At 47.4% G+C, this 16796-nt stretch overlaps 1 protein-coding gene across 4 annotated transcripts in view; it reads left to right on the top strand.

Moving 5' to 3' along the window:
• Positions 1–16796, top strand: part of PDE2A (phosphodiesterase 2A) — a 527715-nt gene that overhangs the window by 479392 nt on the left and 31527 nt on the right. For all 4 annotated transcript variants that reach the window (XM_083170538.1, XM_083170534.1, XM_083170536.1 and 1 more), the window contains 4 exons: positions 157–196; positions 9695–9758; positions 13634–13712; positions 13973–14150. In XM_083170538.1, the coding sequence (XP_083026664.1) occupies positions 157–196; positions 9695–9758; positions 13634–13712; positions 13973–14150 (361 nt within the window). The remainder of the gene's footprint in view (positions 1–156; positions 197–9694; positions 9759–13633; positions 13713–13972; positions 14151–16796) is intronic.

The following is a 16796-nucleotide window of genomic DNA, read 5'->3' as shown; positions in this document are numbered from 1 at the left end:
TGTCTGATATTTGTATGTTATCATTTCAGATGTCTCCCTTATTAGTGATAATAACAATTTAGCATTGAGGACACAGGTGTGTTGTGCATTGTTACCTATACTGTGCCGTTATACTGTGTGTCTGTGTAACTAAGTTACTGTGTTTGTCGCCCACAGGCCCTTCTGCAAGTTGCCAAAAATCTCTTCACGCACCTGGGTGAGTTCCCCCATCTCCCTGTATTGTCTTAAATCTAAGTATGTTTATATAGTCGGGATGGGGCGTCCCTTCCCAAAACCTTACCAATCCCCTGCGCTACACACTCACACTGTTAGGATCGGTTCCTCAGTTTGGTGAGATCATAGTTTAACAATGCGTCCTCCAACTCACAATAACACCACATCTTCCCCCTCACAATAACACCACATCCCCCACCTCACAATAATATCACATCCCCCGCCTCACAATAATATCACATCCCCCGCCTCACAATAACACCACATCTTCCCCCTCACAATAACACTGCATCCCCCACCTCACAATAACACTGCATCCCCCGCCTCACAATAACACCACATCTTCCCCCTCACAATAACACTGCATCCCCCACCTCACAATAACACCACATCCCCCGCCTCACAATAATATCACATCCCCCGCCTCACAATAATATCACATCCCCCACCTCACAATAACACTGCATCCCCTGCCTCACAATATCCTCTGTCTCACAATAACACTACATCTCCACCTCACAATAACACCACATCTTCCACCTCACAATAATATCACATCCCCCGCCTCACAATAATACTGCATCCTCTGCCTCACAATATCCTCCGTCTCACAATAACACTACATCTCCACCTCACAATAACACTACATCTTCCCCCTCACAATAACATCACATCCCCCACCTCACAATAACATCACATCCCCTGCCTCACAATATCCTCTGTCTCACAATAACACTACATCTTCCCCCTCACAATAATACTGCATCCTATGCCTCACAATAACACTGCATCCTCCACCTCACAATAACACCACATCTTCCCCCTCAAAATAACACTGCATCCCCTGCCTCACAATATCCTCTGTCTCAAAATAACACTATACCTCCCACCTCACAATAATACTGCATCCTATGCCTCACAATAACACTGCATCCACCGCCTCACAATAACACCACATCTTCCCCCTCACAATAACACTGCACCCCCCACCTCACAATAACACCACATCTTCCCCCTCACAATAACACTGCATCCCCCACCTCACAATAACACTGCATCCCCTGCCTCACAATAACACTGCATCCTCCACCTCACAATAACAGTAGTACAATTTAAACATGCTTGGGATAGGCATATTGATATCCTTACAAAAAAATAAGGATCAAATATGGTTTGAGGTAACATGTTTAAAAAAGGGGCAGACTAGATGGGCCAAGTGGTTCTTATCTGCCGTCAAATTCTATGTTTCTATGTTTCCCCCTCACAATAACACTGCATCCCCCACCTCACAATAACACTGCATCCCCTGCCTCACAATAACATTACATCTTCCACCTCACAATAACACAACATCTTCCACCTCACAATAACACTGCATCCCTTGCCTCACAAAAACACTGCATCCTCTGCCTCACAAAACACTGCATCCACCACCTCGCAATAACACTACATCTTCCACCTCACAATAACATTTAATCTCTGCCTCACAATAACACTGCATCCCCTGCCTCGCAATAACACTGCATCCCCTGCCTCACAATATCCTCCGTCTCAAAATAACACTACATCTTCCATCTCACAATAACATTGCATCTCCGCCTCACAATAACACTGCATCCCCTGCCTCACAATAACACTGCATCCCCGTCTCACAATAGCACCATATCCCTGTCTCACAATTTACCACATCCCCCCCATTTCACAATAACACTGCTTCCCCTTTCTAACAATAACACCACATCACCTGTCTCACAATAACACCAAATCCCTGTCTCACAATAACACTGCTTCCCCCTTCTAACAATAACACCACATCCCTGTCTCACAATAACACCACATCCCCCATCTCACAATAACACCACATCCCCTGTCTCACAATAACACCACATCCCCGTCTCACAATAACACCACATCCCTGTCTCACAATAACACCACATCCCCGTCTCACAATAACACCACATCCCCTGTCTCGCAATAACACTGCTCCCCCTTCTCACAATAACACCACATCTTCCCCCTCACAATAACACTGCATCCCCCACCTCACAATAACACTGCATCCCTTGCCTCACAAAAACACTGCATCCTCTGCCTCACAAAAGACTGCATCCACCACCTCGCAATAACACTACATCTTCCACCTCACAATAACATTTAATCTCTGCCTCACAATAACATTTAATCTCTGCCTCACAATAAAACTGCATCCCCTGCCTCACAATATCCTCCGTCTCAAAATAACACTACATCTTCCATCTCACAATAACATTGCATCTCCGTCTCACAATAACACTGCATCCCCTGCCTCGCAATAACACTGCATCCCCGTCTCACAATAGCACCATATCCCTGTCTCACAATTTACCACATCCCCCATTTCACAATAACACTGCTTCCCCCTTCTAACAATAACACCACATCCCCTGTCTCACAATAACACCACATCCCTGTCTCACAATAACACTGCTTCCCCCTTCTAACAATAACACCACATTCCTGTCTCACAATAACACCACATCCACCATCTCACAATAACACCACATCCCCTGTCTCACAATAACACCACATCCCCGTCTCACAATAACACCACATCCCCGTCTCACAATAACACCACATCCCCTGTCTCACAATAACACTGCTCCCCCCTTCTCACAATAACACCACATCCCTGTCTCACAATAACACTGCATCCCCTGCCTCACAATAACACCACATCCCCCGTCTCACAATAACACCACATCCCCTGTCTCACAATAACACCAAATCCCCTGCCTCACAATAACACCACATCCCCTATCTCACAATAGCACCACATCCCCTGTCTCACAATAACACCACATCCCTTGTCTCACAATAACACCACATCCCCCGTCTCACAATAACACCACATCCCCCGTCTCACAATAACACCACATCCCCTGTCTCACAATAACACCACATCCCCTGTCTCACAATAACATCACATCCCCTGTCTCACAATAACATCACATCCCCTGTCTCACAATAACACCACATCCCCGTCTCACAATAGCACCACATCCCCTATCTCACAATAATACCACATCCCCTGTCTCACAATAACACCACATCCCCCGTCTCACAATAACACTACATCCCCCGTCTCACAATAACACCACATCCCCTGTCTCACAATAACACCACATCCCCTATCTCACAATAGCACCACATCCCCTATCTCACAATAGCACCACATCCCCTGTCTCACAATAACACCACATCCCCTGTCTCACAATAACACCACATCCCCCGTCTCACAATAGCACCATATCCCCCATCTCACAATAACACCACATCCCCCGTCTCACAATAACACCACATCCCCGTCTCACAATAGCACCATATCCCCCATCTCACAATAACACCACATCCCCCGTCTCACAATAACACCACATCCCCGTCTCACAATAGCACCACATCCCCTGTCTCACAATAGCACCACATCCCCTGTCTCACAATAACACCACATCCCCTGTCTCACAATAACACCACATCCCCTATCTCACAATAGCACCACATCCCCTATCTCACAATAGCACCACATCCCCTGTCTCACAATAACACCACATCCCCTGTCTCACAATAACACCACATCCCCCGTCTCACAATAGCACCATATCCCCCATCTCACAATAACACCACATCCCCCGTCTCACAATAACACCACATCCCCGTCTCACAATAGCACCACATCCCCTGTCTCACAATAGCACCACATCCCCTGTCTCACAATAACACCACATCCCCTGTCTCACAATAACACCACATCCCCGTCTCACAATAACACCACATCCCCGTCTCACAATAACACCACATCCCCTGTCTCGCAATAACACCACATCCCCGTCTCACAATAACACCACATCTTCCCCCTCACAATAACACTGCATCCCCCACCTCACAATAACACTGCATCCCTTGCCTCACAAAAACACTGCATCCTCTGCCTCACAAAAGACTGCATCCACCACCTCGCAATAACACTACATCTTCCACCTCACAATAACATTTAATCTCTGCCTCACAATAACATTTAATCTCTGCCTCACAATAAAACTGCATCCCCTGCCTCACAATATCCTCCGTCTCAAAATAACACTACATCTTCTCACAATAACATTGCATCTCCGTCTCACAATAACACTGCATCCCCTGCCTCGCAATAACACTGCATCCCCGTCTCACAATAGCACCGTATCCCTGTCTCACAATTTACCACATCCCCCATTTCACAATAACACTGCTTCCCCTTCTAACAATAACACCACATCTCCTGTCTCACAATAACACCACATCCCTGTCTCACAATAACACTGCTTCCCCCTTTTAACAATAACACCACACCCCTGTCTCACAATAACACCACATCCACCATCTCACAATAACACCACATCCCCTGTCTCACAATAACACCACATCCCCGTCTCACAATAACACCACATCCCCTGTCTCACAATAACACCACATCCCCTGTCTCACAATAACACCACATCCCCCGTCTCACAATAACACCACATCCCCGTCTCACAATAGCACCACATCCCCTGTCTCACAATAACACCACATCCCCTGTCTCACAATAACACCACATCCCCCGTCTCACTATAGCACCATATCCCCCATCTCACAATAACACCACATCCCCCGTCTCACAATAACACCACATCCCCGTCTCACAATAGCACCACATCCCCTGTCTCACAATAGCACCACATCCCCTGTCTCACAATAACACCACATCCCCTGTCTCACAATAACACCACATCCCCGTCTCACAATAACACCACATCCCCGTCTCACAATAACACCACATCCCCTGTCTCACAATAACACCACATCCCCTGTCTCACAATAGCACCACATCCCCCGTCTCACAATAACACCACATCCCCTGTCTCACAATAACACCACATCCCCTGTCTCACAATAACACCACATCCCCTGTCTCACAATAACACCACATCCCCCGTCTCACAATAACACCACATCCCCCGTCTCACAATAACACCACATCCCCCGTCTCACAATAACACCACATCCCCCGTCTCACAATAACACCACATCCCCCGTCTCACAATAACACCACATGCCCCGTCTCACAATAACACCACATCCCCTGTCTCACAATAACACCACATCCCCTGTCTCACAATAGCACCACATCCCCTGTCTCACAATAGCACCACATCCCCTGTCTCACAATAACACCACATCCCCTGTCTCACAATAACACCACATCCCCTGTCTCACAATAACACCACATCCCCCGTCTCACAATAACACCACATCCCCCGTCTCACAATAACACCACATCCCCCGTCTCACAATAACACCACATGCCCCGTCTCACAATAACACCACATCCCCCGTCTCACAATAACACCACATCCCCTGTCTCACAATAGCACCACATCCCCTGTCTCACAATAGCACCACATCCCCTGTCTCACAATAACACCACATCCCCTGTCTCACAATAACACCACATCCCCTGTCTCACAATAACACCACATCCCCTGTCTCACAATAACACCACATCCCCTGACTCACAATAACATCACATCCCCTGTCTCACAATAACACCACATCCCGTCTAACAATAGCACCACATCCCCTATCTCACAATAACACCACATCCCCTGTCTCACAATAGCACCACATCCCATGTCTCACAATAACACCACATCCCCTGTCTCACAATAACACCACATCCCCCATCTCACAATAGCACCACATCCCCCATCTCACAATAACACCACATTTCCCGTCTCACAATAGCACCACATCCCCGTCTCACAATAGCACCACATCCCCTGTCTCACAATAGCACCACATCCCCTGTCTCACAATAGCACCACATCCCCTGTCTCACAATAACACCACATCCCCTGTCTCACAATAGCACCACATCCCCTGTCTCACAATAGCACCACATCCCCTGTCTCACAATAGCACCACATCCCCTGTCTCACAATAGCACCACATCCCCCGTCTCACAATAGCACCACATCCCCCGTCTCACAATAGCACCACATCCCCCGTCTCACAATAGCACCACATCCCCTGTCTCACAATAACACCACATCCCCCGTCTCACAATAGCACCACATCCCCTGTCTCACAATAGCACCACATCCCCCGTCTCACAATAGCACCGCATCCTGTGCCTTTTCCTGCTGACATTCCCTTGTAAAGTATAAGGCAGGGAACACAGATCAGGCAATTAGCGCGGCTGTGGCTGCTCGTTACTTTGTATTTCTCCGCTGATGTATGAGAATAATTAGAATGTATAATCAGTAAAGGTTTCATAGGCTCTGTACCTTTGAAATATGTAAGAATCCATCAGAAATGTGAATGCAGCCAAATTACTCACAGCTGAAATTATCGGAGACACCTGGTAATGGATGCGCTGCGTCCCACCGGCGGGGTAACGGCGCCTTATCTGCGGATTAAATGCTGCCTGTCACATCGTCGCTGCCTGACATTTTAATAACCTTTTGTGAGTGATTACATTTCAAGGCATTGGTAGCAAAATATCAGCTATTACCGGATATTTAGTGGGGGGGGGGGGGGGTGGGGGGGGAGCCGGGGCCGCTGTCGCTGCACAACTTAAATATAATAATAATATGTATACACACACGGAATTGTCAAAGATATTCCATGGGGTCGACAATGTGTCAAAATGTCGATACCTGAAAATGTCGACATTAGTTTTCCACAATTTGTTGTGACAAAGCCGACACCTGTCGTCACGGACAGCCATTTAGTGTCGAGTGTACACCCGCTTCCGCTGAGCTCGACACACTTCACTGTGTCATGTGTCAACCACTGCCATGTTGACCTTTTGATTGTGTCGACATTGTTGACCTTGTGCATGTCGACAATTTGGTATTGATCTATCATCTGTATGACATAAAGGCCGTCTTGTCTGCCATCTGCACCACATTTACCATGCCCGCTCCTAAGGATTTCCTAATTAATAGCCCCTTGGTCTGTGTCTGCTCTGGAGGGACCGTGGTTTAATCACACTCTGTACAGCGCGGAGCCGGCGTAATACAGTATCTGGCAGAGGCTGAGTTATTGGTTTATTGGAGACGACCCTGAGACACTTTACACCCTCTGCAAGTTATTGGAAATTCAATCTGAGACGATATTTGACTCCCGCACTCACCGGCGTTCCTGCTCCAGCGTAATAAGCCCCCATCCCAGCCACCTGCACCCAGCGTGTACAGACCCAGCGTGTCTGTGTAAGGACATAATAACTGTCAGCAGCATTAATGCTACCGTTCCTGACTGTGATCACTGCACTCGCCAGCTCTAGATTGTATTATTGTTATCCTTTATTATCCCTCTGTCCTTCCCCCTCTGTCCTTTCCCCTCTGTCCTTCCCCCTCTGTCCTTCCCCCTCCGTCCTTCTCCCTTGTCCTTCCACCCCTGACCTTTCACTCCTGTCCTTCTACCCCTGTCGTTCCCCCTCTGTCTTTCCACCCTCTGTCCTTTACCTCTGTCCTTTCCCCTGCCCTTCTACCCCTGTCCTTCCACCTCTGTCCTTCCACCCTCTGTCCTTTCCCTGTCCTTCCACCACTGTACTTCCACCTCTGTCCTTCCCCCCGTCCCCCCCCCACCCCTCTGTCCTCCCCCCTATCCTTCCACCCCTGTACTTCCCCCTCTGCCCTTCCACCCCTGTCCTTTTCACCTGCACTTCAACCTCTGTGTCCCCCCCCCCCCCCGTCCTTCCCTCTCTGTCCTTCCCCACCTGTCCCACCTTTCTGTTTCTACCTTCCTGTGTCTCCTTTCCTGTGTTTCCCTTGTGCCTTCCTCACCTCTCTTCCTTCTCATGCCCTACCTCCTGTCTTTCCATTCCTGCTTTTCCTCTCCTCTATGTCTGCCTTATTTGTTTCTTTATTTCCTTTTTTGCTTTTGCTCTCCTATCCTTCCCCACATGTGCCTCTCTTCATGTGCTTCCCCTCCTGTGCCTCCATTCCTGTGCTTCCTTTGTGCCCTTCCTCTCCTCTGATGCCCTTCCTCTCCTGCCATTTTTCTGCTCTCCTGCCCTTCCTCTCCTGCTCTTCTTATCCTGCTCTTCTTCTCCTGCCCTTCTTCTCATGGCCTTCCTCTCATGCCCTTCCTCTTTTGTGTTTCTCAGCTCCCCCACCTTTCCTGTTTTTGGCATTGCAAAAAAAAATTTATACCGCTTTCACACTGCCAAAACGTTTAAAAAAACTGTATTTTGAAACGGTATTTAAAACGGGTCTGAGCCTTCACATTGCAGTAGATTACCGTTTTAAATACAGTTTAAGTACCATTCACATCAGTCAACCCGTTTAATCCCCTGAACACGTTCCAAGGCAGAAAGAGGGGGACAGCCTATCACAGGTCTGTAATCTGTTGTTTTTACTAAATACCGTTTCAGAGCCATTCTCACTAGGGATGCCAATCCCGGGGCATTTTTTCAATCCCGGATTTCGGGATTGAAAAATGCTCAATCCCGGGATTCTCGGGATCCCGGGATTGGCATCCCTAAAAGAAAAACATGCCCTGTCCACCCGTATAATCAACATGGCGGGGGGGGGGGGGTGGACATGGTCGGGCGGGCGGGCATGGACATGGGGGGTGGGCGGTTATCGACATGGGCGGGCGGGTATCGACGCGGGCGGGTATCGACATGGGCGGGAGGGCGGGCGGGTATCGACATGGGCGGGAGGGCGGGCGGGTATCGACATGGGCGGACGGGAGGGTATCGACATGGGCGGGCGGGCGGTCGGACAGAGCAGCGCTGCGGGGGGTGCCTGCTGCAGCCCCGCAGATTACCTTACATAGGCGGGCTGCAGTGGGGCACATAGCGCTGCGGACGCTGCGGGGAGTTCAGTGCGGCCGGAAGCAGTCACCTGTGATAGGCTGCTGTGGCCTGCGCAGCGTGACAGTCAGAGGTCACGCTGCGCAGGCCGCACGCCGGGGTTGGGAACAGCCGGGCAGCTTCTGAGCGGGTGCTCAGAAGCTGCTCGGCATTAGACTGCGCGTGCGCAGTCTAATCCCGAAATCCCGGGATTGGATACTCCAATCCCGGGATTGAAATCCCGGACATTTTGGGGCCAAATCCCGGGATCCCGCCGATCCCGATCCCGGGATTGGCCACCCTAATTCTCACTGCATAACGACCGGCTCTGAAACGTGTAGGACTCTGTATTTTAAACTTTTAAAAATACCGGTTATCTGTCACCGGTAAATCAACTCTGGCGCTTTCCCACTGCAGCCTTAAACGTTTTAAAATGGGAAAAAACGGCAATATACCGTTTAACAAGTGCGGTGTGAAAGGGGTATTCGAGACATTAGAATATTGTTTATATTCTTGCCATGATACATTGATAGTTGTACAGTGTATTCATGTGTTTATTGTATTTGACATTGCGCTGTGATACTCATACAGAATAGTTACTGAAGGATTGTTGTTGTCTCTTTGCAGATGATGTATCGGTTCTGCTCCAGGAGATTATAACAGAAGCCCGGAACCTCAGCAATGCAGAGATGTATGTACCGGTCACACTTCCAGGCGCCATTGTCCACTGAAATCAGTGCAGCTGCACACCACAGACTTCTCTTCCCCAATGTTCATAACCTTCTTCCAATCTTGTATCCAGCTGTCACCTACCGCAAATGTCTCTTTCCATCCGGAAGCTCCTGGGTACAATTTTTGTATCTCCCCATTTATGGAGTTGTCCTGTTGCTATCCAACCTGTGAAATATGTAGTTTAATTAGTTCCTCTTACTTCATTAGTCTGTATCATCAAGAACCTATCCAGCTTTACCCGCTGACTGCCCTGAATTGCGGGCCCAGTGTGAAATCCTCTGCAATGTAGAATCATTAGTTCCAGATTGGAAGGTCCAATTTATTATAGGAAGCAATTATTCGCTTCCCATGGATATTATCCTGTAAGTGTGACCTGGCACTACAGAAACGACTCACAATCATTGGTTTTGTAGGCTTTGGTCAAAAACTGACCATGAAGTGTTCTCAAGGAATTGATCTTGTGGGCCTTGTCCTAGATTATATCTCCTAGACCATGTCCATCATCTGGTCTCCATGGACTGGTCCCTTAGATTGGCTCGCTGGACATTGTACGAGGTCTTGTCTCTTACACATTGTCCATGGACTTGTCTCGCAGACATTATCTGTGGTCTCTCAAACATTGTTCATGATCTCTTCTCCTAGACATTGTCTGTGACCTGAACTCTGAGGGATTTATTTAAAAAGAGTCAGGTTATAAAACCTGGCATTTCCGTATAATGTTTACTATATGTGTGAAATGTAAAAGGGCATTGATTTGACTAGCCGTGTTTTGCTAACAAAATCATTGCTCCTTTACATTTTGGATATAGAGAGGATCAGAAGCACCAAGTATTACAACCCAATGCTTCATAAATAAACTACACAGACCAATGTACCATACTCGCCTGGGCACTGCTGGAATCATTGCCGTTGCTGGGAATTAACACATAGATTTAAAGAGGCAAGAATGCGAAAGGCAAAAGAAACCTAAATTATTTAAAGATTCAGTCTATTGTGCCGCATTGTGCTGGTACTTCCATATGGATCCTAGACATAGTCCACTATATGGAATTACAGACCTACCATGGTCTGGTCTCCTAGACGTGGTATGTGTTCTTGGCTCCTACACATGGTCTACGGTCTGGTGTTCTAGACACAGTCTGTTGTCTGGTCCACTACACATCATCTATGATCTGGTCTCCTAGACACATTCTGTGGTCTGGTCCATTACACAAGGTCTGTGATCTGGTCTCCTGGAAAAAGTCTGGTCCATTACACAAGGTCTGTGGTCTGGTCTCCTAGACACAGTCTGTGGTCTGGTCTCCTAGACAGTCTATGGACAGGTCCACTACACATGGTCTATGATCTGGTCATCTAGACACAGTCTATGGACAGGTCCACTACACATGGTCTGTGGTCTGGTATCCTAGACACAGCCTATGGTCTGGCCCACACACATGGTCTGTGATCTGGTCACCTAGACACAGTCTGTGGTCTGGTCTACTACACATGGTCTATGATCTGGTCACCTAGACACAGTCCGTGGTCTGGTCTACTACACATGGTCTATGATCTGGTCTCCTAGACACAGTCTGTGGTTTGGTCTGCTAGACAGTCTATGGTCAGGCCCACACACATGGTCTATGATCTGGTCACCTAGACACAGTCTGTGGTCTGGTCTACTACACATGGTCTATGATCTGGTCACCTAGACACAGTCTGTGGTCTGGTCTACTACACATGGTCTATGATCTGGTCACCTAGACAATTTTTGGAAAGAAGAGAAAGTATGTCTCTGTGTGGTGCACAGGTTATTAAAAAGGTAAAAAGTAACTTTTATTTGGATACGTTTAAAAGAATGTAGCGAAATATAAACAGACAGTGATACATACAGACACACACAGTGTAGGTTTAAAAAGGATAAAAATCCTTACTCAGTGTGATCCAACTCAATATCCTCCTAGATGTTAGTTAGATTCTTATGTATTAGTAATAATCGTTTATTGTACAATTTTCCACAGTGGATATTCTGTGCGTTTAAGTCGCCTATTACTGATCTGCTGGTAACAAAATAATCTGGGTTTATGTTCCCCTGTGATGTTACTGATCAGATTACTTCACTTCACAATAGGGTAGGCAATATGGTGCCCCGCGGGTTACCCCTCAGGCGGTGCGTGTCTGGTGAGATCTGCCACCTCTACACCAGCACTGCGCGCCGCAAATGAGAGGGAGAGCCGCGTCAATGAGGACGTGTACCCTGCAGAGGAGCTCCGGCGTGTAAGAGTCAGCGCCTGAGATCTCCGTCTGTTAGGAGTCAGATCTGAGCGCTGCGGACGTCACGCAAGTAGCGCCTCTGACTGAGCGGTCCAGTGAAAACTGGCATACCGCTCCGACTAAACAATTTTAAACTAATACAGATCAAAATACATATAATAGGGATAGGGGAGAGGAGGAGAGCACACTGAGTGTCTGGGTCAGCGTACGCTTCGCATTGGAGCTTCGTCAGGGTCCTGACGAAGCTCCAATGCGAAGCGTACGCTGACCCAGACACTCAGTGTGCTCTCCTCCTCTCCCCTATCCCTATTATATGTATTTTGATCTGTATTAGTTTAAAATTGTTTAGTCGGAGCGGTATGCCAGTTTTCACTGGACCGCTCAGTCAGAGGCGCTACTTGCGTGACGTCCGCAGCGCTCAGATCTGACTCCTAACAGACGGAGATCTCAGGCGCTGACTCTTACACGCCGGAGCTCCTCTGCAGGGTACACGTCCTCATTGACGCGGCTCTCCCTCTCATTTGCGGCGCGCAGTGCTGGTGTAGAGGTGGCAGATCTCACCAGACACGCACCGCCTGAGGGGTAACCCGCGGGGCACCATATTGCCTACCCTATTGTGAAGTGAAGTAATCTGATCAGTAACATCACAGGGGAACATAAACCCAGATTATTTTGTTACCAGCAGATCAGTAATAGGCGACTTAAACGCACAGAATATCCACTGTGGAAAATTGTACAATAAACGATTATTACTAATACATAAGAATCTAACTAACATCTAGGAGGATATTGAGTTGGATCACACTGAGTAAGGATTTTTATCCTTTTTAAACCTACACTGTGTGTGTCTGTATGTATCACTGTCTGTTTATATTTCGCTACATTCTTTTAAACGTATCCAAATAAAAGTTACTTTTTACCTTTTTAATAACCTGTGCACCACACAGAGACATACTTTCTCTTCTTTCCAAAAATTGTCAAACCTGTGTCCAGTGGTAGCACACCCTCCCTACTCACGGTTAACCAACCAATGTACATATACACTGAGGGTAAATGAGAACAATAGTGCTTTGATAAATCCTGTGCGACTGATTGCCCCACGTCCCCTTTCCCCAAAACTCATGGTCACCTAGACATGCTATACAGTTTGCTTTCCTATACATACTCCATGATCTGGTCAGGTAGACATGGTTAAGGCTTCTTAAGGTGCGTACACACTGGGTGATATATTGAATTATTTGGCCTTCTGAGCGATATCATTCATAATATTGCCTAGTTTGTATGCAATGGAATGAATGACAAACAACCATCCCCCCCCCCCACCACCACCACCGCCACCATCTTCTGTACATGTAGGACACTTTTGACTATATCGTCAGTGTCCGCATGTTCGGCACCGGGACCTGATCGTTAGGCACGGTCCAGGATCTGGTGTCCTAGACATTGTCCAGGTTCTGCTGACCATGATCTGACCCCACCAACATTCTCTCTCAGTAGCTCTGTTGGTGGCCGAGCAGCTCATGAGATATCTCTATTGGAGCGTTATGTGTTTGACCAGATCTCTTGTCTCTTTCCGGACAGATGTTCGGTGTTCCTGCTGGAGAGACACAGCCATGAGCTGGTAGCCAAAGTGTTTGACGGAGGGGTGGTAGATGACGACGTAAGTAAATTATGTTTTATCCTACTGTATCTTGGTAAATATCACCGGGGCAATACATGTTCTACTTCAGATTTTATGATTTCATTTCTGTAGAGACTCAACCAGTGAAGCAGTAAGATAATCCAGCGATATTATACAGCGGCGATAAGTGCGGCGCTGTATATTTATACAGCTCACAGAACAGCTGCACCTCACACCGCTAACGATAGATGTACCTCCCCCTCTGGGCACACAATTCACAGATATCCTCTACTTTGCAGAGCTACGAGATCCGGATTCCAGCCGATCAGGGGATTGCCGGGCACGTGGCAACAACCGGACAGATTTTGAACATTAAAGACGCTTATTCACATCCTCTGTTCTATCGTGGGGTGGATGACAGCACCGGGTTCCGGACGCGAAATATCCTGTGTTTCCCCATTAAGAACGAGAGCAATGGTAAGTTCTTCAGGGGGCAGGTAGGTTGCTGGGAAATGCAGCTCTATAATCATATGGAACGGGATCATGGAATCACATCACAAAGCTTAGTCCAGATACGTAATCGGACAGGTCCAGGTCTGAGAATCGTCTTTTCCTGGGAAGCAGAATGAGCAACGGTAATTTATAATGATGTATGGACAGCTCTCTCTCTGGACCAGATGTACTAAACTTGAAAAGTGATAAAATGGAGAGTGATAATGCACCGGCCAATCAGCTCCTCTCTGTCTTGAAAAATGACAATTAGGGGCTGTCTATAATAATTACTGTCTGTAAGAGTTACTGCTGAGACCCATTCAGTGTATAAGTAATGTACAAGGATGAATATGTTATCACTGGAGAAAGGGAGGCTGAGAGGTGATATGATTAGTATGTTCACATACAGGATTGGGAATCATAGGGAACTGGGAGGTGATTGGTCACTAACAGGCCTATATTTAGGACACGCAGGATGTACTGAGGCTCGGGGAAAAGAAATTCTGTACTGAATTAAGAAGAGGATTCTTCACCATTAGAGCAGTAACATTCTGGAACTCATTGCCGGTGGGGTGGTTACAGCAACTACTGTTACTGAATTTACATCAAAACTGGATGCAGCCACTAACGGAATCCTATAGATGTGACTTACTCAAGTCAGTAGTTACACGTCAGATACAGTAGCGCACGCAGGGGGTCTAAGGGCCCTGGGCTGATAGCTGAGGGTCCCCTCTTTCCATGGGTACAAGAATTTTAAAAATCGGCCCTTGGGAACCGGAGATATCTGACTTCAAAGCAGTGGTCCCCATCCAAGCCTGTTAATTGCTCTTCCCAGTCAGATCTTTCAGGTTCTGTCTGACTCAGAGTTTCTCTGAGGGTATATTCCAAAAGCTGGGACTCTCCCCCTTTGAGGAACACTAGTAGCTTGTCTCTACTGTTCCCAGAACCAGAGATATCAGCCTTCCAGCAGCTGGTTACTGCTCCAGCTCCACACACCTGGTATGTAGTTTTATATACTCGTTGGCGGATTGCTCTGCCTCCTGAACTCTGATCCCCTAGTTCCCAATACCATTTGGTAGGTGGGATTCTCTAGTTTTTAAATCCATTAAAATCTAATAAATGTATTTCTGGGAACTGGAGATATCTGCAGTCAAGCAAGATGTCCTCCCACCAGACAATTATGAATAATAAGCCCACTCCACTATACACCCCTCCTCTGCATATTAAACATCCTCTACCACCCTGGAAGTTATGTATCAGGGCCCCTTCATTCAGCCCAATGCCCCCTTCTCCCACCCCATCTGTGCAGTAAAGGGGTAATTAGTGGAAATTACTGATCCAGGCCCTACATGCTGAGCCGTTGATATAATACCCCCTACCACCCGCGGCATGTCAAAGCTTCCCCCACCTCTACCACTGGAGGATCGGTAGGGGCCCCAATACATTGCTATGCCCAGGGGTCCACACTGCTGTTGACGCCCCTGTATGTGTATATATATATATATATATATATATATGTCTATCTATAATACTTTCAATGACCCGGCATATACTGGGTCACCTAAGTGTCCATCTCCGTGCTTTGCTCCGCCCCTCTGGAAACCCCCTTCTGAAAATCCTGCGTTTGCCACTGAGATAGGTTGGACTAACGTCTTTTTTCAGCCTTAATTACTATGGGGGGTTTTCTGATTCATTCGGAAAGGCACAATCGCTCTGTAATGGACAAAACCATGCTGCACTGCAGGTGGGGCAGATGTAACCTGTGCAGAGAGAGTTAGATTTGGGTGGGGTTTTTCTTCAAACTGATATCTATATTGCAGTGTAAAAATAAAGCAGCCAGTATTTACCCTGCACAGAAACAATAAAACACCCAAATCTAACTCTCTCTCTGCACATGTTACATCTGCCCCATCTGCAGTGCACATAGTTTTGTCCATTACAGAGTGATTGTGCCTTTCTGAGTGAATCAGAATAACCCCCTGTTACTATGTCTGCAAGGACAGATCCCGATGGGGTATTGTAATGGTGCAGACGTCTGTTTCACCAACCAGCGCGGACCCCTAATGAGGCGTCTGTCTTGGGCAGCAGATTTTGTAGTCAGATAAATATAAGTATTAAATATAATTGCATCCGAGATTTATAGTTAGAGGGGGATTTTATATACAGTATAGAGAGAGAGAGATGTCAGTATTTCGGAGATCCCGTGGCCTAGAAGTGCTGTACTTGTTCTCTGTGCCGGGTGCTGATGCACAGAGATCTCCCCCTCAGCAGTTATTACGCTCCATATACCAGACTATGTCATTATAACGCTGGACACATCCCTGGCAGGAACCTCTCGGTGCTCTGGGAGTCTACAGACTCGTTCTACTAATTCTCCGCTCTAGAAAACTCTGCATAGTGCAGACGTGCGCTGAGGAGTCCGATCGCTCATCCGGGAACATGTGCAGAGTCAGAGGGGGAGGTGTGTCAAGGCGTGGTGGCGTTGCCCATACCAACCAGTCAGCGTCTAAGGCAGGCGTGTCCACTCTATGGCCCTCCTGCTGTTGTGAAACTACAAGTCCCATCATGCCTTGCCACAGTTTTGCTATTAGGGAATGCTAAAACTATTGCAAAGCATGCTGGGATGTGTAG

This window comes from Crinia signifera, chromosome 2 (genome assembly GCF_055691185.1).
Source record: "Crinia signifera chromosome 2, ASM5569118v1, whole genome shotgun sequence".
NCBI lineage: Eukaryota > Metazoa > Chordata > Amphibia > Anura > Myobatrachidae > Crinia > Crinia signifera.
The sequence above is the reverse complement of the archived record's forward strand: the minus strand, read 5'-3'. Positions and strand labels throughout refer to the sequence as shown.